This window comes from Varroa destructor, unplaced genomic scaffold (assembly GCF_002443255.2).
Source record: "Varroa destructor unplaced genomic scaffold, Vdes_3.0 BEIS01000007.1, whole genome shotgun sequence".
Lineage (NCBI taxonomy): Eukaryota > Metazoa > Arthropoda > Arachnida > Mesostigmata > Varroidae > Varroa > Varroa destructor.
In genome coordinates, this window is record NW_019211460.1 from 14,481,450 (window position 1) to 14,505,787 (window position 24,338).

The following is a 24,338-nucleotide window of genomic DNA, read 5'->3' on the forward strand; positions in this document are numbered from 1 at the left end:
ATCTTTTGAAAACGAAGTGACAAGTCAATAAGTCACTTTTGCCGATAGTTGCTTATGCTAAGCAATGACATCTAAGATACGGTTATGCCATAGGCTGTAATGCGTAGAGTTCTTTTCATTTGGATCCAAGTTACAGAACACGTACTTGGGGCGGAGCTGAAGTAACGTATTTCACGCTTCTCAATTAGAGTACAAATGATTCAACTGCAATAATTATTGAGGATAGCATGCATTTGATAGATTAGAGCAAATCGTCGATGAGCGAATTACCGAGTGACGGCGTAGCTGAGTGCCTCCTTGGTGGCGCGGAAGACGACGCCGCCGTCCTGGCCAAGCCCCTTCGATTTTTGTCCCTGCTATCTCTGTCACGGGCTCCGCCGACTGATGAACTGAATAACGAATTGGTCGGTAACGAGTTCATGGTTGCAAAACGCGACCCTTTGTTTCCACTGCCCATCGACTCCTCCGAGCTGAGATCCGTTGCTGATGATAGATCTGTGACGAGTTCCGTGTCGAAAGGCCAAAGGGCCGAACCGCATCATGAAATACGGTGAAGTACACGGAGGTCAAAAAAGGCGATGATATAATCACGGGAGGACGTCGAAGGCAGAAACCGGCGAAAAGCATTGTAGGTGGTACAGTTAGAAAAACCTTTTCTAGATGGTCGCACTGAAAAGGTAATGGGATGGTGCAGCTCACTTCCTTGGGAAAAGAGATCTTGACTCGGGCCAACTCTACAAAAAAATTCTGACTGAATCGACGCTCGAAAGGTTGTCATTCTCACGCTTTCTTTTCGCGTATTTCTCAAATGTATTCTTTGGATATGTTTTACGAGAGGCATAATGAGCTATGGTAGATGGAAATCGACCGTTACTATTGCGTATGCAGTCTCAGCTTTTCACAATAACTGAATCTAAATCGGTCAAGATATCTCTCCTAGGACAAACATGTTAGGGAGCCTAATTAAAAAAAAAAAACAAAGTCAATCTTTCGTGCATCGTGTAGTTTGTTGAAATAACTAGAATACTGGTCGCAATATCTAAGGAGAGCAGTGGACGGAATTGCCGTGCGAGTGATGATGCAACAACACAATTATCAATAGATAAAACATGTTAATGGTATAGGTAATTCGTTTCGGACAAGAGTAAAACATTCTAAAGTTTTAACGCAAGCGCCGTGGTAAAAATCATCTCGAACCGACAGAAAGTGTAATAGCATTCATTCACTAAAGCGAAGGTGCAAAAGCGTTTACGTTCGGGTAGTGTGGATGCAGGACCACTAAGAAAACCTTATAGGCACAATTAATTGTTTCAGGCGTCCTAAACCGTGTAGAAAAGCATTCCTCAATCACTCCTTTTTAGCAGCTCTCAGATGTCGCAGTCAAAAACCTACACAGAACGCTCACGCTTACCGATTAACGGAAAGATTTTCTCTCCCAAAGCCCAAATGGTCCTTGAGATTAAGCCTTCAACGTAGTAGTCAAAACTTTTCGAATTTGTTTGTGACTGATTCGTAATTTGCTGTTGCTGTGGACTTCGTGGATTTTTCGTGATAACAGAAGTTTTAGCCGAAGCCGAATTTTGGCCTTTATCAAAATTGGTGGTTGACCGTTGATTTTCCTGCTCAGCTTTTCTTTCGTTTGAAGTGTCAATCGTGGATAGGAGTGTGCCGGGAAGCAATGCGGCGGACCCCATTCTATGACGACCAACTAAAGCGGTAACATGGATAACACATATAAACACCCAAGGCCAAATAAATAAACGGTAAACGAACCAACTAATCCGAATTAGCGATATGAAAAATGCTCTTTCTATTATAAGCTGAAATAAAATTTTGTTAGCCGAAAAGTAACAGAACCGTTTGTCATTTTTACTAATGTTATCATAAAAGCGACAGACTGTAAAATATCATCAGAAATTTTACTATAGCGTACTAAGTGTTCAATAGATATGGGTTCGATGAGACGACCTTTTGACACAATCCGTAAAATCAAATAAAGCCGGCATCTGCTCAGACCGAGAGTCAACTAATAACTAGAAGTAGTTTACTGAGAAGTTGTAAAGTAGGTCCCTTAATAGAGGGAAGGAAACAATTGTTTAACAGAAGAACTTACTGGCTGTTTCGTCATTCAGTAGACCCTACATTGCCGCGTGATATGCAATAGAGTTATCGTTAACAAATGTAAAACAACGACAAACTGCGAAGTTCCGCTTCTTAAGCCACCAAAATAGGAGATTTTCAACTAGATATTCGTCATAGTTTCTGACGTAATGGGCACGAGAAAGACGTCGTTTCTCTCTAAGTCGGTGGGAAATATATTGTTCTGGCATATGGCAGCGTCTACGTCCAGACGCAGGTCAGCTGAGCGGGACATCAAAAAAAGAACCAAAAAAAAAATTTAACAATACGACGAAGAAATAATATCAACGAATTTCTAATAGAAATTTCCTTGTTCGCCGAAAACTAGGAAGGAGGTTCTCGGGTCTTGTCAAAGCGCCATGTTTTTTTGGATGTTGTCACACCAACCTTCTGTAGCAGTGCCCAACAGCTTAACTACTAGAAAAACTACCATAAGAAATATAAGGAGTGTCACAGCACTAGGCGCCGTGCAAGCCGGAAGTAACAAGCAGTTCTGCGAAACGACGTCTACGGCGGTACTACTTGCATGCTATTTAATAGTCATCATGCCTTCTATCAAATAAAGGCGATAACAGCATAAGTGGTGAAAACGCCTCAAAAACGTGATCATCCTAACCGATCCTGCACAGGGTCCTTGTACAGGTAGACATAACGGTCGCAGGCTGCCCTGCCTCCAGCTATTCGGTTACGATAGCAAAATATAAGCTAGCAATCGTACAACATATCTCTACGAATTTCACAAGCGCGACAGTGGTTGTAGGTAGGTGCATGGTTTTTAAATACACGAAGCGGACGAATTAAGCGCCAACGAGAGAACACGATACCATAATGCTTGACAATCTAGATAATGCTTAGAATATTACATACAGTCAACCCGGCTATGAAGCGCACACCACGCAAGAGCTTGATGGTTTGAGTGTCAATCGTCGTCACGGATTTTGTCGCGTGAGTAGATATGTTCGTTTGCATTATAGTTACGGGTTACGGAAAATGCAGACAAGCGTTGATGTGGGGTCACAATGAAATGCCAACAGGGGCGACAGCAAAGGGGTCATGATGTATTATAATTGACACACATATTCGTTTTTGTAGAGTTCATTATGTAATGGTTAAATATTTTTAGAGATTATGTATGTTAACGGTGATACCAATAGCGGGAGCGCACAGAGAAGGTGAGCGTATACGGGTCGCGAAATGTAGACCAACAGGACATATACAGCAGCAGCAGCAGCAGCGGCAGGTGATGTCAATAGACAGATTTTCAATTGTTTAGAATGATTGCCGATCAATGCCAAAAACGAGAACAATAAACAGATCGAAGCGAGTCTTTTGTTAGTTACAATTAGTAGCGTTAGTAATTCAACGATGGGTGTTTATTTGCGTTTCGACGAAATCGTTCTATAGATGTACGTACTACGAGCGGAGCGTACAATATATAGGATTCATTGTCAGAACTATTATAGACCAATATATAAAGGACCGATTCGAGTCCAGGGAACGATTCATAGCAAGTTAGATATCGATCTGGTGATAATTATGGATATGATACTAGCGTAATTACTCAATAGGTGTTTAAAATATATCCGGGCTAGTTGTGGGCCTGGGTTCGGCGTCGTTAGAGATCACTGGCGCAAGAACAGTAAAATACAGGAAAAATCAACGTCTACCTAGCTGCGCAAACTTTTAATGCAAAGGATATTCAATGACACCCAAGCAAGGACGGATTTCTAGAACGCCTGTTTCTTCACTGGCCAAGCCAGTCGCTCCTACAACCTTAACCTTCTCCAAAGAGCCAGCAAAACAAATGTCGATACCATTATGTTATGAAACCAGTGGATAAATTAAAATCAGGGACTGAACAGTCAGCGCCACTTCCAACGTACATATGTCATCTGGGTAGTCAGGTTATATTTGGCTTCCAGGTATGTTTGCACCCTTGGGGCTTACTCCAACTGCGACTCAACTTCGTGATCACCTGTAGTTTGAATTCTACTGGAACCAGGACAGAAACAGAACTCTATTCGAGTTCAGTATTTCCAATATCTGTGTGAGGTTGGGTACCTGTTTTTTTCACTCTCTAAGAGATTTCACTGATCGTCTACCTCGTGAGTCTTCACTGGTTTCCTTGTGGCGTATCTACACGTTTTCGGTCTACCTTAGCTTCTCTCTTATACCTTAGTTATTTGACAGTTAGCACAGGCTCTAAAGCGCCTATACATGGGACTCTAGTATACCCCTTTCCATGTCCAAAAACGTGATCTCTAGCAACTCCTAGAAAAAAATTCTAGCATATGCGCACCTATTCTTCTCAAACATGTGGAAATTTCAAAAAAGCTGCGACGCGTAAATGCTCACATTGTTCATATATGAAAGTCCAATATGAGCGCTAACGCTATGCAGTATTTTTTTTCCTCGCCTCCAACGCCTACGGAAGTGTCCGGGTAGCAATCCCAAAACATTTCTAGCTGACGACTCCGTCTGCGCGTTAACCTTTTCTCAAACTATATTTTAGTTCCCTTCGAATACCGTCCAGCTACTATGCAGCTCATATTCATCACCTCATCGTATGGATGCCTCACTGTGAATGTTATGCCGTACTACGCAGGAAGCCGTAGTTCCCAAAGCTGCGACGTACGAATGTCAAAGGTGACAAAGAATTATTTTGGGACGCGCCACCGTTAGCCAATCCAATTAGCAAGTCACTGCCAATGCTGAACTTCAATCTTGGACTCGAACAGAGTGACTGCAGGCCGCATGGATCCTCTTGAAGTTTCAGCTGAGCTTTTTAAGGTCCAACCCGGACGATTAATAGATAATGTGGTTATCGAGTGGGCAAGTATCGGATTCGTTTGGCCACCCACATATATGCACGGGACAGTCTTTATAGCCAACTAGCCAGATGAGCCCCAGAAAATTTCATCCGCTAAAGATTACGTAAGCACATGATAAGCCTCGCAAAGTTTTCGTGAGGCCTGGGGCGTAATCAGTTGTCTGACACAGTTCGTAGTCACGTGCTAACATAGCATCGTCCGGAAGATATAAATACATGGTGGTTTAGGAAAAAGTGACCTATGCCCCGCCGCAGTGTCACACTCATTGTTGTACCGGTCTACTATTGCGAAACAACAACTATATTTAAAATTTGTCCTCTAAGTAAAGCGCCTCCTAGATTAAGGAAAATGTAAATATACTTGAAACTACGAAGCGCCTTGCGTAGTAGTATCTAAGTGATAACGAGTAACTGAACTATTAGCAGCAGCATTCCAGCAAATCACACACACCTGGACTGAGGTAATTTGTCTCCTTTCCGGACTGCTTGCCGTCTTCAATCTCGAGAAAGTTCTGCAGATGCGCCCATAAAGCGGACTTTCCTTGCTTTGTTTGTAGCCCATGGGACCAGATCCTCTCCAATAAATCGCATAGACCAGCTGAGATAAAAACAGCGTTTCCCTGTTAGCAGTACTCGCTTCTAAGGTACTATGATATTAAATAGTGAGGACGGTGATCATGGTATGTAATAATACATGGCAAATGTAATAATAATAATTGCTGATTTTAGTTATAAGCAACGACTAGTTTATAACTTATTTATCATAGCTAATTCGCAAAAGGTTGCTCTAAAAATGACAAGCTATAAAGCATTACTAACCAATGAGGGTATTCTCTTCAATCGTGGACGTCTTGCAGTTGTCACTTGCTCGCTTATGGCCCATTTCAACGGCTTCTGCGTAGCCCATTTTCTCTACACACATACGCTTAGTCTTTTGCTTACATTCGTTAAGCAACTGTTCGACAAATTTCCAGTTCGACTGCCGGATCAGTGCAGCCGACGAGTTCTCCTGTACTATCCGCTGTTTTGACGAGCGCCTTCTTTGCTGTTGTATTGTTAAATGTGGATCTCCGTACGCATCACGATCGCCTCGATCGGCACTGCTTCGCCGGCGCTTATATTCTGTCGGCCCAGTACCGTTGAGATAGCCCTTGTTCAGTGTCCAATGATTGAACACTCCCTGCTTATGCTGTGAATACACCATACTCTCCTGTGATCGTTTCGGGGCTGGCAGGACCATGTCAGGACAAGCCAACCGGAGTTCGATTGGCTTTGCACTTTGGGTAAAGCTATTACAGCGAATATATCTCAACAGTTCCCCACCGAGCTTTTCTTTGAAGTCGTGTAATCTTGTATCGAATATAGCGACGAAACGCGTCCCAGTATTATCTCTAGCTGCCAAAAGAACGTCATCGTGGGCAGCGTCATTATTTTGCGTAGGCGAGGGTGCTGACTGCTTCTCTGGCCCATGAGCGTCACTGCTTTTATCGGCAGTTTCTTGCTGCGTCTGCAGGACCTTGGCGTCGATAAATGAAGTAAACATCTGCGTCTCAATGAACTTTGACAAAAAAGCGAGATGTTGTTGAGGCTGATCTGACAGGAACGAGGTCTTGTCGAAATTCTGTAGCGATGTTTCTCTGAAATGATAATCGGAAATGGGACACGAAAAAAGATAGAACGTATCTCTGTGAACGTATTGTGAGCGACTACCGCAAATATTAATGAAACAAGAATATCGTGGAGTGCAGTGTAAATATTGTAACGAAGTGGAAATTGACCGCCTCCAGTTACCGGTTATTGGAAAGCCAACTTTCAATATCAGCTAAGTTCGGTGATAACTCTTCCGGAGTCGTCTTTTTCTCCGATGGAGGGTGAACCACAAACTGTTCGTAGCCGCAAAACATCGAGAGAAACCTGCGCCACATTCCCCAGAAGAATGAACACAATGATAAGATTACATTGTTTTATCACATTTATCATACAGAATCACAAAAATAGGCAATGCCTCTTTTGAAATTTCCTGAAAACTTAGTTAGTTAATTTACTTTGTTTACAATTTTTTCCTAAGCAGATCAAAGCTAGTGCAATGTTCTCAGTCCTTCGATCTAGCTTTTAAGATGCACAAGTACTACCGTATCTGTAGAACTGACTTTCACACTTAAAAGTTCCAGTTCAATTTATGTTGACGATATGTATGGCATGGAAATGTTGCAGCGATTTCTAATGACCTCTAAATAAAATTTCTATACATTATGCACATGAATATGGCCTGCCCACGTGGTGGATATGTTCACCTACATACCTGCTCTTCAAAAGAATTAATGGTAATAGTGCAACATTTTAAATATTCAACAAACTATCTAGAGCTTAAATTTCAAATATAGCAGCAATAATAATAATAATAATAATAATAAAAAAAAAAAACAATAACATACCTCATGGTCTCTAAGCTAAAGCCCAGACGTAATCGATATATTTTAAGTAGACTCAAAGCTGCTTTAATAAACGTGTTGTATCTCTCTCTCTCTCTCTCTCTCTCTCTCTCTATATATATATATATATATATATATATATATATATATATACACGCTTGCTAACCTGTTCAGAAATATTTCTCTCACAGCATTATTTATACAAAGTTCCTCCAAAGCGGGATTCGTCGGCGTATGCAATTGTCCTTGTTGGCCATGCTGCGAAGCCATTGTTAAAACTGGAGGTGAACGTAAAAGACCTTGGTCATCGAGATTGCTCGTCGACTTCTTGCGAGATTTCCGAAGGTTATCCGGAGTATCCACAACCTTCTTTGCTACCGCATGAACCTAGCAAAAGGACAAACGACCAGTTAATTTTTGCTTGTTACAGCACGAAAACATCCTGGGCATCTTATTAAGCGTGGCACGTAAAAATATTGCTAGTTAAGGCGCATATTTTTGCTGACCTGGCCTTCGTGGTTAAATAACCTTTTCTTTGACAATCCTTTTAATGTACGACACACACACTGCAAGAGACCTGTTGGCTCGGAGCCTTCCTACTTCTATATGTTCAATGAGAGCAATGCCTTGCACCGCAACCGCATAGACGACCAACATTTAAAATCAACATACATTAAATTACCTTATGAAAGACATCACTATGATGTTGCGATATTTGCTGTGGTGTCGGCAGAATGCCGGAAAATGATGCTCTCTCGCGTACTGCTAGCTTCTCGGAGTCGACGCTGATATCAAGAAAAGGCAACGAATGCTTTTTAGATGAGCGTCGCTTCTTATCCGCGCGGGCCTCACGGTCTGGCGTCGACGGGGTTCGAAGTTCATCGACGGGAGCGATTACGATTGTAGACGGCACCATTGCTAAAGACAGTAACGCGTTCCAATAGAAAAACAGGTGTTAAACGAAAAGCTTGTCCGGACAATATAACCTGCGTCATGCGACAAACCTTAATTGGTGCTCCAAAATGACGGTTGTTGCATTTCCATAGTAGAGACTTTCGGTAGCGTTTTCTGTATTGAAATGATTGTATATTCTATGTAGAATAACATTGCGGAGGATTGTGTTTCAATGTTTGAAAATCGTTTTATATGGAGCCTAGTCTACGACATGCGAATTGATGCTCACACTCAACGACAGAGGACGCTGTTGTTGAGAAAGCTGGCTTTTCAGGAAGAGGCAACTTGAAGACATTCGTCAGCGTATCTACAAGTTCCCGTGCTAGTTCCTGACGATGAGGAAACGGTGGAAGATCTTCAGGCACCTTCACTCGACAATTGTCCAAGTCGACTAGGCAAAGGTTGGCCTAGAGGGAAGCACATAGGCGAATGTATAAAACAAGAAAACGAATAGCCAATTTAGCTACTTCGAATCATGTGTTATTGGACATATAACTGCAGCACAAAGACGTCAAGATACGTAACAAGTGACGGGATAATGAATCATTTTAGAAATTTAGGATTGCTCTAAGCAAAAGCTACCTAAGTACCAAAAGAAACCGAAGCATGGATTATTTCGAAATTGTCAGGCAAAACATCTATAGGTGTATTCTTGCCAACTAACCTCTCCTGGGACTATATTGGCAAGCACTTCGGGGGCCTGGCCGGCCGTACACAGACCCATTATGTAAGGCACCGGGGCGTCAAGGAAATTGTGCAGCGGCGCCGGTAGCACAGGAACGTAAACATGTGCCCATGCAAACGGAAAAAGTAACGCTGTCACGCATTCGGCGACGAGCATCAGCTTATAGTAATCTAAAACGACAAACAAAATAGGTTCATGACAAACACTCACCTATTAAGAATGTTATAAAATATCGTCGAAATTCCTAAGGTTTTCTTATAAAATGTGTGTCCTTTTTTTTGTTGTAAATTGTCTAAAGCTTTTGATTCAGATTGTTCATTTTTCTGTATGTGTTTGTAGCACAGAAATATATTTATAGCTTTTAGTATAAAACCCATTTTCAAACGGACGTTTTGACCGCGGCGATTTCGTCTATTTAGACCTTACTTTCCATATCACACTACCTATACATACATATGCACACATATTTACGTCGAAATACATCGACAAGCTGTCTCTTAAAGCTCGATTTCGATGTAAAAAAGCAATGCCGCAGTCTTCTTCCAAGCCAAGATGGGTTCCTCCAAGAAGTCACACTCTCTTAGCTAACCGTTTTGGTAGGCCGCTGCATCTAGCTCCACATGTTTGGAGCATCTACACCTTGTTCTCCGAGCAAAGGCGGAGATCTATCTAGCTATATGTGGTCATACGCGATGGGAATGTCCATGCGCGTATGGATCCGACCTTTTCGTTGAGTGTACCTAAATTCGTGAGGAGGTTACAAATCGCTGTTGACCTAATTGTTGCCGACGTATCGCCACTAAACGTAAATGGGGGGCCGGATAACCCTGCTGGGTAGTACGTCTAGTGGTTAGTTAGTAAAACTAGCCGCTTATTTGACGCCGATCGAAGATCTCTCGGGCTGAATGTAACTACGCAACTGCTACGGAGACTTACGCGAAACACTATGTCTACGAGGATATATATGTGTGCAAATCATTAACCTGCTAATGCCGCATTTAAGCCGCTGTAGTTGCGCAAGAAAAATTCCCAGCCCTCCCTTCTGTCATTCTTTTCGATGATTCGCAGGTTGTCTGTGCCGAAAGCAGGTGGCGTATGGAGAAACATGCAATCAATATATATATAGTCCACAATAGGCTAGATAAGCGCAACAGACCAAAGGACAAAAGTCTGAAGTGCTAGACAAAATTATCGCTTTTGAGGTAATAATGGCCAGATGCATTTTCAGATTATTAGCTTTGTCGATTTACTCCCACTAGAAAAAATGGGGCGTTGAACGAGATAAGATAAAACAAAAGTAAATATTATAGCTTATTGAGGGACCATGATACTAACCTGTTGAATTTCTAGAACGATTTTATTTTAAACTTTAACAGAGTAAAACACTCGCGGATTTTCAGAGCGATACACATACACTTCATCCAATGTATAACACAAGCTTATTATATTGTAGTATATTTATACATATAGTAATAACTATTTGTCTGAGTCGATCTGATTCGACGTTATTGAATAATCCGCGAGCTATGGAACTGCTTCATAATTGGAGTTATTTTAGAAATTTTGCTGTTGGTACACGTGAGACGTCACATAGCCATAGTATTGGAGGCAGCTTTTAGGCTGGTCAGCCGCTTTTTTTTCTCGCCTGTCTTAACCTGTAGCTTGTAATTAGGTCAGGTGAGATTCTAAACAAATTCATATCTTGTTATTAATGGTAAAAGTGAACGTGTTCAAACACAATGATAAGTTTGCATTAAACAACTTAGGTACAATATGGTGGCTGACAGCCTTTTTCACAGAAGAAGAGAACAAATACTTTTCAATAGCGCTATTCGCGCCATAGTCTACATGTATGCGAGTCCAAAAGTTATTATTTTTGCGACCGTTTTTCTGTCTAGCAATGAAAAGCTAGACGGTTCGAGTTTCTCTGTTCTGGGTCGTAACGAGCGTATTCCGTAGAGATCGAATTTACCATATACCATATGAGATATAAGTGTCTTTATGATATATTCACTTACCTGATGCGCAGAGGAGCACTTGGTTCTCAAATAATACACTGGTGAACAATTGCAGGAGATTCTCAACACCCAGAAGAAGAATAAGCTCACGGAACGAATAGTCAAAATGCGGCAATTCCATCGATCCTGTAATTATTGTTATAAACCGTTGGTATTCGTTTTCAAGCAGTACATACAGGTGGTCGCCGTCAATGGCCTCTATACCCCAAAGCGAGCCATCTCAAGTAACGTTTTACGCCGGTATTAGTAATAACACTAGAAATATTTATTCGAGACCAGTAGAAACACTTTTACAACGAACAAAATCACACTTACGTACGTTCTATCATTTTTGTTGTCAACAATAAAATTCAATTTTCTAGCTCAAAACTATAAGAAAAGAATGATGTAATTAACCATTTGTACGCAATATACTGCAGCTTCAGAAATGCTAGAGTCTAGAGCGCAGTGAGAACGGCAAAGGAGCAAGTCAATAGAGTGGCGACAATCAAGATGCCGGTGAACGAAGGTGATATTAACATTAATAATTATTAGAGTAATCTAATATATATATATAATGCGTGCAGGGAATTAACAGAGTGACCTAAGAGGTACTGGTCCACGTTCATAGGACGGCTATATTTGTTAGCACACTGCGTGTTCGTTTAAGTACGGACCAAAAACAAACAGTGCCGAAAAATCAAATTGATTTAAACCAGTCCCCCTTACAGGTCTGGGCTCGAACCAAAATACAGACAAACATTGTTCCGTGCTGGGAGCCGGCCGTCTGTCTGTGGAATGGTACAGCGATACCGGACGTAAAACTCGAAAGATAAAAGTTCAAACCTGTAGACCTAGTGGCCGTGATAACTTGCTTTATGTCAACTGAAATTCTTTTGTTGTTTCTCTTTAGAGAACAACGTCTTTTAGCTATTTTGCTTTAGCAGAATACGATAGCTCCATGAGAAACCATGGCCATTCAGACGATTGCAATGCAGTTAAATAATGCCATTGTTGAGTTTGTAACCATTCTACGCTATAGTAAACCGTATTTCTGAGTTGGCGATAGGAAGCGTTAGCAAATCAACCGCAAATGATCACCAGGTAATGCACGAGCATTACATCGCTCTTAACATACCAGGCTGTTGAAAAATGATTTCATCGTACAGATGACAAAGTTGGACACTCTTGCCTTGATCTGGCATAGGCAACTCGTAGAGGACATTATAGAGGTAGCACTCGTACGGTAATTGCGGAGGTTCTGCTGCGGTAATCATTCGATGCCACGATTGAAGAATCACCTGCAAATGGCATTGAAACGAGATTATATAAAAACAGCTGTACGCATGTATATATATATATATATATATATATACTGAGTATCGAAAGGGTATTGACCCCTTTTTAAGCCGAAATTTCCGTAAGGACTTTTTGTATCTTAAAGCAGTAGTACTGAACCAAATATGCGCCATCTTGATTGATAACCCGTGGCATTTTTTCGGGTAACACTACAATCCCATTACTACAAAGGTTCTGTGGTTTCTGGGCGAAAATTTGTGCAAGTGATTTTCGCATTCCCCATTAAAACTTCGTTAACTCCATTAAGGGAGTTCTGAAGAAATCGAAACAGACAATAGTTTAATCGTGTAAGATCCAAGCTATACGGTGGATGCGTTGAAGTTTCCCATCTAGATTTTGTCAGGTTTTGCCGGGTAGCTAAAATGCTCTGGCATTATATATGGTAAAAGACGACGCCTTTCCTGGTCGATTTTTTTTAATGGCTTATTATAGTCTTGACAGTAGAGACTCGAATCAATTGTTTTGGCAGGCAGCAGCAGCAGCAGCAACTCATAATGTACGATTCCTTCCCAATCCCAAGTCTGGGCCCTGCCATAGGTTATGGAGCACATTTCTTTGTCTATTATTATCTTATGTGACCTTATTTATACCATCCGTGATCAAGCGCTTTATAAGTGATTCGATTATATAGAGTTCCGCGAACGGAAATACGATCGAGTAACTCTTTTGCATCAATCCGTGTGACCCTCAAAACAAAGTTTTTTTCCAGTGTTATTCAAGGGTCAATACCATAGCTACTCGCTTGTCGGCCTCGCTCACCTTTTTTCGTATCTGATTAAGTAAGGTGTCTTTCACATCGAAATTTCCTGAATGGAAGACGATAAGGCCATCTTCCAACAACTCGACCATAAACAGCATACATTGTTCTTGGGCCTGGGCAGCATATATGCATGCCTTTATCACAACAAAATTTTAAAATGTAGTGAATTTTTGCAGAAATCGAACTCATCTGGCTGAATAGAGGCCTTACAACAATTTTAGCACATATACTATTATTAAATAGCAGCTTTCAAGTGACCTATAATATTTAAGATATATTAGTTTACTTTAAAGTTATTTAACTAGAAAAACAGTTCAATCTATATAAAAGTTGTGAAAAATTGATTATGAAAATTCTGGATCAGACCTATTGGCTGAAACTTGACCACGTATCTACACATTGTACGTCTTGGTCCAATTTCCACAATCACTGAACAATATAGTTATTATCAGATCGAAACAATAGGTTTAAACAGTTAATTAGTTGTTTATGGACGATAATTTTATTTTAAAGATGCTATCGTCAAGAAATTGTGGATGCGCCGGCCGGAAGTTTCTCAATGGCATACACTACCATCGCGGCTAGTTTTTAACTCTTCAAGCGTTTAATTCTGACATCGAAGACGATAACTATTTAGTTATTTTTAGGTCTAAATTTATAACAACGACCACGATGATGATCAGGATTACCATTTTTATTATATTCTTTATAACAACGTATTTTCGGAAACCGTCTGATGATCTGACCTTTGCGACGCACACTATTGGCATGGTCGATATCAAACATATAGCCTTGACGCTGTAGAGAGTGTCTTTGTTAGGGTCGTATAGGGCACCAACCGGTTCGCTGTGCACCTGCAAAAAATCCATTCGTCCACAAAAAAAAGGCCACCTCCATGTCAGACAGAACACCTTTCAACCTTAAAGAAACAATACATATTCAATGCCAGAGTAGCTTGCCTCTGTAGCAATTGGTCACTAGCATTGTCGGTCACCTTAGGAATAAGATTTGGAAGAAGAGCAGTCGAAGCTCTCTTTTGCGACCTTTACCGAAAGGGGAACAAATTTATTTTGCCACGCTGATGATCGTAAATGTCATAATATATTACTGGCTAGCGTAGCAGTCAATTACCGATGCATTTACAAGCTTAACTATTATTCAGGTAGAGTGCGTCTAAGTCGCCGTTGGCGACGTCCTCACGCGTGGTAGTGGAAACATACGCTATCCACTGAAGTTAGTAATGTAGTAAAGGCAAAGCTGCCATTACGGTTGTAGATCTAGGTTTTTACTGATAAACTTGACGCAGGTATTTTTCCACTGCAAATTGCGAACTATAAACGATACATATCAACTGCCGTTAAAGGTGAAATTATTATAGAAGTAAATAAGGTTGATCTAAACATGCTCACTTTTTTCTAGAATATGGCAATAAATACAACTGTTACTTATTTTGCTCTCACACATTCGACGACAGAACACAATACTTCCGCAACTCGTATATATTTGTATAGTAAATCATCAAACGGATGTAAACGAACAAGCTGATCACGCACCGACGATATCGATCTCTGAGATATCTTTCTAACATAGATAAATTTCTCTGATCCAAACAAGATTCTTATTTACTCATCACGTGTACGTGGATGAGGACCTTTTTCGTGGCGAGCTTTGGACTGAGTAGTCGAAACGATCTGGGCAGACTCCGCGAGATAATTCCGGACGAATGGGCTCTAGCCTCGTTTAGCTCAGCCAGATACATTTGCTGCAGAGTGTGTAATGCCGTGCAGACGTCTCGGTCTCCAACCTAAAACAATTATTACTAGACAGTTGAATTCAATTGTATTATAGTACTCACTTTACCCTTTCAATATTATAGTGTCCCTATTGGACGAGATGTAGTCCGTGAGCTAGCTTCCAAAAAAAAACCGATTATTTGCATAGTTTCCAATGAATCTCTTGCTTTTTTATTCTTCTATAAAGAAATCCCTAACCATATATTTGAGGTTAAAACGTCTATAGTTTCCATTATGAAAAAAATGCACATTAATAAACCCCTATGCTATCGAATGGTATTAGGTGGTGTTATTGAGTGGTTTACTCGAATTTCTTATCATCAACCTCACGTCAACAATGAAAATAATTTAGAAAATCATCAAAAGTTGTAAGATTTGTTACATTTCACGGACTCCTGAGGCCTCCCGACAGCGAAGACTCGCTAAGCGTCTGCGAACTGCGAATCATCTTGATATGACCAGTAAGTAGTATATAATTCTACTTGCTAATCGAACCTAAGATGATCTTCGGTAATTCAAATAGCTAAAAAATCACTGAGCGGAAAACCGAAACTGAGCCGCCAGTGATTATTACTCTAGGGCTCAACCTGATCAACGCCATAACGCACGACGGTTACCTATCATTGGTATTGTTCATAAGCGAACGGCATCGTAGCCGTTGCTGCAAAGGTCGCTACAGCCACCCTTCTATTAAGGCTCAAAGCTCCTACGTTTCTAACATCTGTACTAGGGATTTGATCCCTTACCTCTTCGTAGAATAGCAGCGCATGGCCGTACGATCGCGACCCGTCCGCCCTCGTGACAATAAACGTGTGAAACCACGAGTTGGATTCAAGCACTTTCATCTTCTTCTGTGTGCAAAACGTCAGTCCTGACGGTAGGCATAGCTGAGATAAAACAGGACAATAAGCAATAGACAAAAACAACAATAAGCCATAATTACTTCTTCACACGCGTGATAATTTCGTATAGAATGGGCAACTTTCACATTTTCTGTACGTCGACAAAAAATACCCTGATAAAAAAACAATGTGGTGGATTATTCGAATGTTTAACTGTAAACATGAATATTATTCTAATCTAAATCCTTGCGTAAAAATCTGACTCAGTTTTATGCTTTACGTATTACGTAGAGTATTACGTTATCCTGAGCTATTAAATATTTCGCATAACTACTGAACTAGGCACAATTAGGAAACGAAATTTCGTAGGTGTTATCACAAGATCTTTCACTATTTAAAATCACAAGTTGACCAAGTATCATCAGATCATTATAAGTTTAGGTATACGTATTGTTTAAAAAGAAAAAAAATGCTAGTGGGATCCATCGAAGACTAATGGAAGCCTTGGGAAAGAAGGCCCACGGTAAAAGAGTAGTTTATTACTGCTGCAATCATTTGGAGGACAGAAATTGTGAGGTTGAAGACCACAAGGCTGCTACACCTCGAAACTTGAATCGCAAAAACGAGGGGCTGTGATAACCAAAATGTTTAAGTAAAATAGAGCATTGACAATACACTCCAGTCAGCTCAATGTAAAAAGACACGTTATAAAGTTGCAACAAAAAGGGTAAACATAACGATGAAAAGCTAAAAGTTACCTCTTTACAAAGTCTGGAACAGAAGGTACGCTGAAATCTAACGACAATTTGCGCAATTTTTATCAGCAAAAGTCGGCATAGAGCATACGGTCGCTGTAAATAAGACTGTGTCAACTACCAAAAAAGGAAAATGGTGTCTAATAGGAAAGTGATGGCCGTGGTGAATAAATCCGGATGTAAGCTACTCCGGACAATTTTTATTTTTATTTATGCAATATGACAATTTTATGCGTAAATATATTTTTGCTATGTGAGGGGTTTGTTTGTATTTTACATTCGTGTTGCCGTAACGCTTAAGCTATACGCAAAAATTGAGAAGTAAATCTACCACATATAATAAATCAGAGGAACGTACGCTCATCGAAAAGATCATCAAACTTTCTAGGTACATTATGCGGGAGTAAAAACTTCGTAATAGCACCATGTAACCTGTTTCTAACCAGCTGCCGTACGATGGGATTGACCATTTTTCAATAATAAAAAGAAAATTGATTTCATTGATTCTAAATCGACCTAGAATTATAGACTTCAGCTTAGGTAGATTAGTTTTCATAGGTGGATGCGTAATCAGTATTGGATTTGTTTTTATTTATGAAACGCCGCACTGTTTTAAAGAAGAACTCAAAGAAACTCGATCAGTAATAATAATCACACTTGCTAATCTACTCTGGCTGTAACTTCACTATTAAAAAACTATTAAAAATAAGTAAGCTATCATAAAAGGTCTACAGTTTCCTCAGCCTAATGGTAGTAGTGTTATTTGATCACTCTGTAAACGAGGCTAATCCATGAATGAATTACCGATGAGTATAGTCAAAAGCGAAATCAATGAGATCCGATTTATCAAATACGGCCACCATGACTGAAACAATACCCAAAGCTATTGTCTGAAGGAAACGATGGAATTATGAACAAGAAATATTAAGTGGGCCGCGTGTAAATAACTATAGCCTACTATGGGTATCTAGGGCTGCGATGTACATCATTGAACAGTTACGTGCAGTAAACCCATTATAAGTTCTTTCTTATGTTTCACAGTTAAAACCAAACAAAAAAATAAGGAAGCAACTAATAAATCCATTACATTTTGCATGTGTGATTTGCCTATTGTTCTCCAATTGATACTAACAAACAGATCCGTTGTACTATTCTGGAAACTATTCGAGATAGTCAAGGGGGGCCCAGATATATTTAGGTTCCAAAGATGTTTTGAGCCAACAATATAAATCGAAGATGTCCGGTAGCCATCAACATCTTCCAAAAAAAAGAAACAACAGATTTACCTTTGGGATCAATATGAGTGAGCTACAAATGAATATATTGACACCAAAATAGCGATCCTTATGGTGTGGTGGTCCACTTCTATTCAGACGAAACTCGCACGACTAAATAGGTTAGAGTTCAGGGAAACAAAGGGCGTAGGTAGAATGAGATAGAAACCTTTAACTGATGATTAAATCCTGTGTATATAAAACTAGGCGATCTCATGAATTTCGCTCACACCTGCAGATTATCTTACTTAAACCAGAAATGAAATCTTTTCTATGACCCATGTTCACTCCAAATCAGCAAGGGGTAATCTCTAATCACCCTATTATTATATTATATTAGGAATATAGAAATAACATGCAGCTGTCTCATTAAGAGAAAACATATCATATAGCCAGCCCTTGGTATTTGTCATCTTTCATCAGCAACACAGTCGCTAATAATCGACTCAACGTGTATATATATATATATATATATATATATATATATATATATATATATACAAGGGGAAAAAGGGGTTATTTTTCGCATGAGAGAAGCAAGGATTAGTTACACCTGCGGGTGCAGTTGACGAAAACATTTTTAAGTGTGTAACCTCTTATCAGCATTAACAAATAATTACGCAGCATATAGATAAACTATGTATCACGAGAAAATATAAATAAAATTACCTTTGGTCTGTTATCCATTTTTTAAAGTATAATTTATTTTAATTTAAATATAAATAAATACAAAATAAATTTTTTTAAACTTCGTTATCTTCACGTCGATAGCTTAGCACGTTTATATGGGTGTAAACGAGGGTTTCCTAAAAACGAATCCGCCCTAGAAAACTCCGTTACATACACAGTGTTGACAAAACTGTATAAGCGGAACTGAGACTTACCATATTAATGGAATTAGGGTCTATAGTGTGGCCTTCGACGTGTTCGGGGAAGTGAACAAGGGCCTGCGATTTATAGGATCGTTCCAAAGGCGTTACTTGACTCTGTTCCCCTGAAATTCAAAAAAAGATTGCGTGGTAATACACGATATGATAATAATAGATTGAACCTAAACACTTGTAGTAGCTCTGAACACACCGACTCAAATACCTAGCTATCTCATTCTTAGACAAAGGGAGTATTGCACAGGAATCTAGCTGACATTATCTTATTATTTTTTGTTAATCTAATCTTACGTAAGTTGAACTGCTTAGGTTTTGTGTAACTGTTGAGTTACCCTATAGCCTATCGGCCTTAAGCCCTTTGTAATTATCTCGTTCCAGTTTTTTTTTACCCACACCGCAATTATTCCGTTGCGCTATTTCAACAAATGGATTGCATTGTTTTTGCAAGCTCTAGAAGTAAACTTTGCACTCTTGAGATGAATCCTGAAAAGTTACGATGGCCCTGGTTAATTGATGGGTCGCCGCACCCAATCGTCTAGTAAGAACACCTCAAAAGTCACCCTATATCCACGACTGACAGCCAAAGATAAAGGTAAAGGCAAATGGTAATCGAAAAACTTATTTTAATTGAAAATAGGCTAAAAAGTTAAAGTAAAGCCATTAACGTCCCGCTTCACGGCCAATGCTATTCTAGTAAGTAATCGTTATTTGTTTCGAATTAAATACGAGACAGAGTTAAATGAAAGATCGTCCATTTTTGCTATATTAAATGTGAATCTTCGCAGTTCCATTGCATTTTAATATTCGATTATTACTTCAACTTAAAGTGGAAGATCTATCGCTTGCTCAGAAAAGGCCAGGTTTCATATGCGTATTTATGTTGCCCCTAAAGGAATTCTGTCTCAATTTTTCGTGAAAAAAGAAGGGAGCGTGTCAGGACGCGTAAATTATGGCCTTATAAACTTAGTTTCACATACATCAGACTACTGTGTAATATATATAATAGTGACAAGTGAATAAGAGCTTAAAATCGATGCGCGGGGTTCACTGTTTCCAGAGACAAAAATATTTTGTTTAGAAGTTCTTACTACGAGAGCGTATTCTGATTAGCAGGAATATGTAATCAAAAAAATCCAGCACAACTATTTCTAACGATACACATATGAAGGATTATGGCATACGTTTTTGTGAAATAGAAACGCGTACAATTTCTACCATCTCGTCCAAATTTTATGATTCTAATAATCATACTACTATAAATGCAATTATCATTATAATATTAACTTTTTAATGGTTTATTTGTAGGGACTTAAATCTTATATAGTTATAGTCTAATCGCATCTTATTGTAACTAACTGGATGTATTGTTACCCAGGCGTACTGCGCTTTTTCGCTGATAAATCATTTAAGTTTCGAAGTTGTGCCCAACTGTTACTGTTGTCAGCATATACCTATTGCTGGACAAAAACACTTTTCAGAATCATGAAATAGAGATTTCTGCACGCCTGTACTTTGTTTGACAGAGGATTCAACTAACTAGCTTCTTGGGAATATTTCCGCTTCTATGGGAGCAGAGACACAAGTCGTTTAGGACTCTTGATTCGGTAAAACTGTGTTAATATACCGAGCTGTTGTTTGTATCCCACTAAGCATTTGTCATGTATGATATATCTTGGAAATAATATTGAGCTTACTGAGCTAGTTAATTACTCTAAAATATCGTCCATATGCTAAAAATTGATATTCGGGATAATCTAACGCATATACGGAACCATATGGGGTGTCCGCCCCACGCACGTCATGTATCTCTATCGTTTATTTGTGAAGTTCAATTATAAAGTAAAAAAAAAAAAGGATAAAGCTCACTTTAATTCGATAGTGCGAAATATTCCAGCTGCGAAACAATCAATTGTTACTTAGAAGATGGAAATGTTAAAAAAATGCTAAGTGGAAATGTTTAAAAAAAACTTTTTTTTTGGCTGAATGAGGTAAGAAGATATCTATGCGAAAAAAATTCACAAGTTTTTGAATTGTGAAGGCTTAACAATGTCCAGGTGTAGCTATACAACTGTACACAGTCGCCGAGTGATACCGTAGATGAACCCAAGGTTCTACAGTTTTTCTATAATTGATTCGGTTTAATTTAGCCCAAAGATTAGATCCAGTATGAAACCAGATACGATACACAAAAAAAAAAAACTACTAAAACCCGTTAGAAAAGCAAATCTCAAAAGTAGTGCCAAAAACCCAGTCAGGCGCGGCTGCATGGAGGAAAAAATAATGCTTTATCGATATATATGTTTTTATCTTTTATCACTTGGGTCACCTATTTGTTATTACTAGTTAGAATATGTATATAGATTTACTGTTAACGTATCTATGTGGTCTTTGGATTAAAACAATATTGTATGTTCAAGGATTTAAATATAGTCACTACTATCTGCCAGCTGAATTAGATATAACTATAATGTTTATCACAAACATCTCACGTCGAACGTTTGAATAGTTGCGGGATCTGGCCAGAACCATAAAATTTAAAAGAAAACAATCGATTATGTTTACCAGTGGCCTTGGATGATACATCTACAGCTGTGCCACTAACCAAAACATTAACAAACAACTTTTTTTTTTTAGGTATTAGATTTAAATTTTGACATAGTTTGAGCCTTTGTTTGTATACAGCGCCACCTGTGTGGTCTGTGTGCCATTGTCTAAGGAACTGCCTAGTTAGAGCTAAGGTCATGGGGAAATATGGAATTCCCATAATCGACTATTTCATCCATTTTCCTACAAGCTCTTACACATGATTACACATCTTATACACTGGGGCGCTTTGAGGTAACAAACTTCCAATGGGGGATTCGACGAAACGCTGCTCGACACCGGTAACTTCATGCGGTTGAATACATTGCACCAGTCTTCCAATACATTATAGTTTAAATGGACTTAACGAATGAACAATCTAACGTTTTCAGGTAATTGAATCTACACAGTATATAATGGTACCGTCTTACCCTCTACTGATCTCAAGAGCTACGGATTCTGTCACCACTGTCTGTTAATATCGAAGAAGTACCTTTTGAATAAAGAATTAACAAAGATTATTATACAACTGTGAAATGACTTTAAGGTTTTTGGGGACACCAACGAGAAAGTAGGATGGCAAAGGTCTACTCAATTGCAGCGCATCCGCTTAGGGCTAGACGTTGAACTTCAGTTTGTTTTTTTCTTAATCTCGCCTTCTCTCCATAGAGTAGTGGACTACCGTTACCATAAAAACCCCTCAAAAAGATCTAATTTGTTCGCGCTCTCACTAGGTTTTCCTTCGTCAGTGGAGTCTGTCAGAGTGAAGCAGCGTAGGGGCAGTACTAACTACAGCGAAATCAGCATCACCATTAACACCCGCCCTCAGGAAAGCCTTCCGGCCTACGTGAGAAAAACCGCAGCCATCCACTCATCATAGCTCAGTCTAACTATTCGTAAAGAGCCGCACAGTTTGCTCATTTCGATCATCACCAGCCCCGACAGACTATCCCCACAGCCATTGCAGGCCCCGCGAGCATGTCACAAGAGGGGCCGGTCTGATGCTGTCAGCGAAGCTAATCCTTATTAAAGCCACTGACACTACGCCAATATAGGACACGTCAATGAAAGAAAGAAAAAAAATCAGACAGGAAGGATGCGAGAGCGAAGATGGTCCAGCCTGTTATATGACGAGTCAAAGAAAAAGAGCAGACGAAATGTTTGCACGCAAAATATAAATATGAAGGAGCAGCGCTCGAAAACCAGACAGTTCCTCTGGACTCCACCGGAAACTCTGCTTAGTCTAATGGCTGATTACTATAGCAATTGTATCGTATGACGTGTAGACTGTTGTAGATAACCTGCTTGAGAGGTATAGCTTGTTTTTTGTCAGTAAACGGGCCGTCTACACCGATTTTATAGTGGGAGTGCTACTTTTAAGTTAACTCACTAATATGTAATTTAAATTATTACCTGATAGCAAACAGCTGCCTTTCAATATTACAAGCTACTAAGATGGCGCAAATTATATCTCAATTTGGTCTTAATAAAGTTTATTTCTCCTAGAACACTGCTGGCATAAAAGTATTTGAAACGCGTTCATTTCCGAGCACATAGAGATGCATCTGTTTAGGTTTACAATGTATCTGATAAGCAAAAATGATCTTCCCTTTATATCGGTGTCAGGGCATTTGTTCAGACACTCACTGACAGTTGTCTATTGGCATCTCTTCACAGAAATGAGAAGCATTTGTTAGTATAACATGCCAGTGGTTTGATAGAAAAAAGTTTCGGGAGTTTTGAGCGCCTTCTGTAGCCCCCCAAAAGCCTTGGTAAGTGGCTACACTCTCGGACGGACAAACGCCTTACGATCGTACAGGTTTGTGTGTACTATTGAAAGGCTCATTCAGATCGTTGTGACAATCAAATTAAGCGCCACCAAATGCTACTTATTATAAATAGGCGGTAGCTACTAAGTTAAGAGGACGCTAAAAAATACGGCGGGAATTCCTTTCAATCTGGTATCAATAAATGGAACATAGTCCTTCTAACCAAAATTTCGTATATAAATATATATGCCAGCACGAAACTGTTTGTTGTAGATATATGAAAGCCTATTTCTGGATATGTTCAAAGAAAAATAAAGGCCTTCCACATTTCACATCATCATTATTATTAGTTCCTTAATCTAACAGTTGTGATGTATGAAAACCATAAAATGCTTGTCGTCATAGGTATGTCCCCGCATAACTTCGAAGGTGAAGTTACTTGTATTTCCTCCTTATACGTCTAGTAACAATAATTTTGTTGCGTCAAAGACTGCCTTATTTTTCCGGATTTACTTTTCATAATTCCTTTGGCATATCAAACTTCGGCTCTTGGGTGTACCTTACCAACGATTGGAGATACAATTGACGACATTTCATATCATCTAAATGCACGTACCTCTGTAGCTTAAATGTTTCAACTTCGAAACGTAGCAGCGTCTGTATGAGCACTAACGGAGTCATCATAAGAGAATGACAAAGAATCGCTTTTATTTATTATTGTACAATGGGCTTTTTGCCAGAAAAAACTGAATCAGCTGGGCTCGTCGCATCACCGGTCTTTTGCCCAGCTCAGCTCCCAAATATTCAAAATCTGAGTTTATTCTAACGACCTGTATTTCCAATAGTCGGTGTTCAATGAACTGTGAAGTCGATGCTCCGTATAAAGGAAAGAGCAACTGAGACGACTTGTCTACGATGGGGCAAACGGGACGACAGGCCCACAATGGCTATTCAAAGGCGACAGGCAGACGAGCACTGTACAGTAAAGCCGCAAACCCGACAACCCCAATATGATACGTACGTTCATTCAACTTGCCGCATTCTATCGAAGCTCAATTGTGCGACCACTATTGTGACTGGAGCTCTATGGGTTGTGTCTGTGTAGTCAGAAAAGGCGGGTGGCAAGGGAACCGGACACCGGTTTTTCTGGCCAGGAACAGACAGAGCGCGAGGGACTAAATGAGCAAGTTCTGCAAGGAGGCACTAAACATAATATAGGTCATAAGGCGGCGTTGTAGTAAGGGGGCTTTCTGGGATAAGTTGAACGATATTGGAATGG

The 24,338-nt window shown here is 39.7% G+C and overlaps 1 protein-coding gene across 8 annotated transcripts in view; it reads right to left on the reverse strand.

The window, feature by feature from the left end:
• Positions 1 to 270: 270 nt before the first annotated feature.
• LOC111254638 (DENN domain-containing protein 5B-like) overlaps positions 271 to 24,338 on the reverse strand; it is a gene marked incomplete at its 3' end in the record, with an annotated part of 28,276 nt that continues 4,208 nt past the window's right edge. For 4 of the 8 annotated variants that reach the window (XM_086974790.1, XM_022815693.2, XM_086974789.1 and 1 more), the window contains 16 exon segments: positions 271 to 495; positions 1,412 to 1,708; positions 3,007 to 3,042; positions 5,421 to 5,567; positions 5,789 to 6,606; positions 6,761 to 6,883; positions 7,568 to 7,788; positions 8,084 to 8,319; positions 8,585 to 8,762; positions 9,020 to 9,210; positions 11,059 to 11,184; positions 12,176 to 12,338; positions 13,903 to 14,010; positions 14,808 to 14,960; positions 15,696 to 15,836; positions 18,705 to 18,814. In XM_086974790.1, the coding sequence (XP_086830916.1) occupies positions 271 to 495; positions 1,412 to 1,708; positions 3,007 to 3,042; positions 5,421 to 5,567; positions 5,789 to 6,606; positions 6,761 to 6,883; positions 7,568 to 7,788; positions 8,084 to 8,319; positions 8,585 to 8,762; positions 9,020 to 9,210; positions 11,059 to 11,184; positions 12,176 to 12,338; positions 13,903 to 14,010; positions 14,808 to 14,960; positions 15,696 to 15,836; positions 18,705 to 18,814 (3,273 nt within the window). 8 annotated transcript variants of the gene reach the window in all.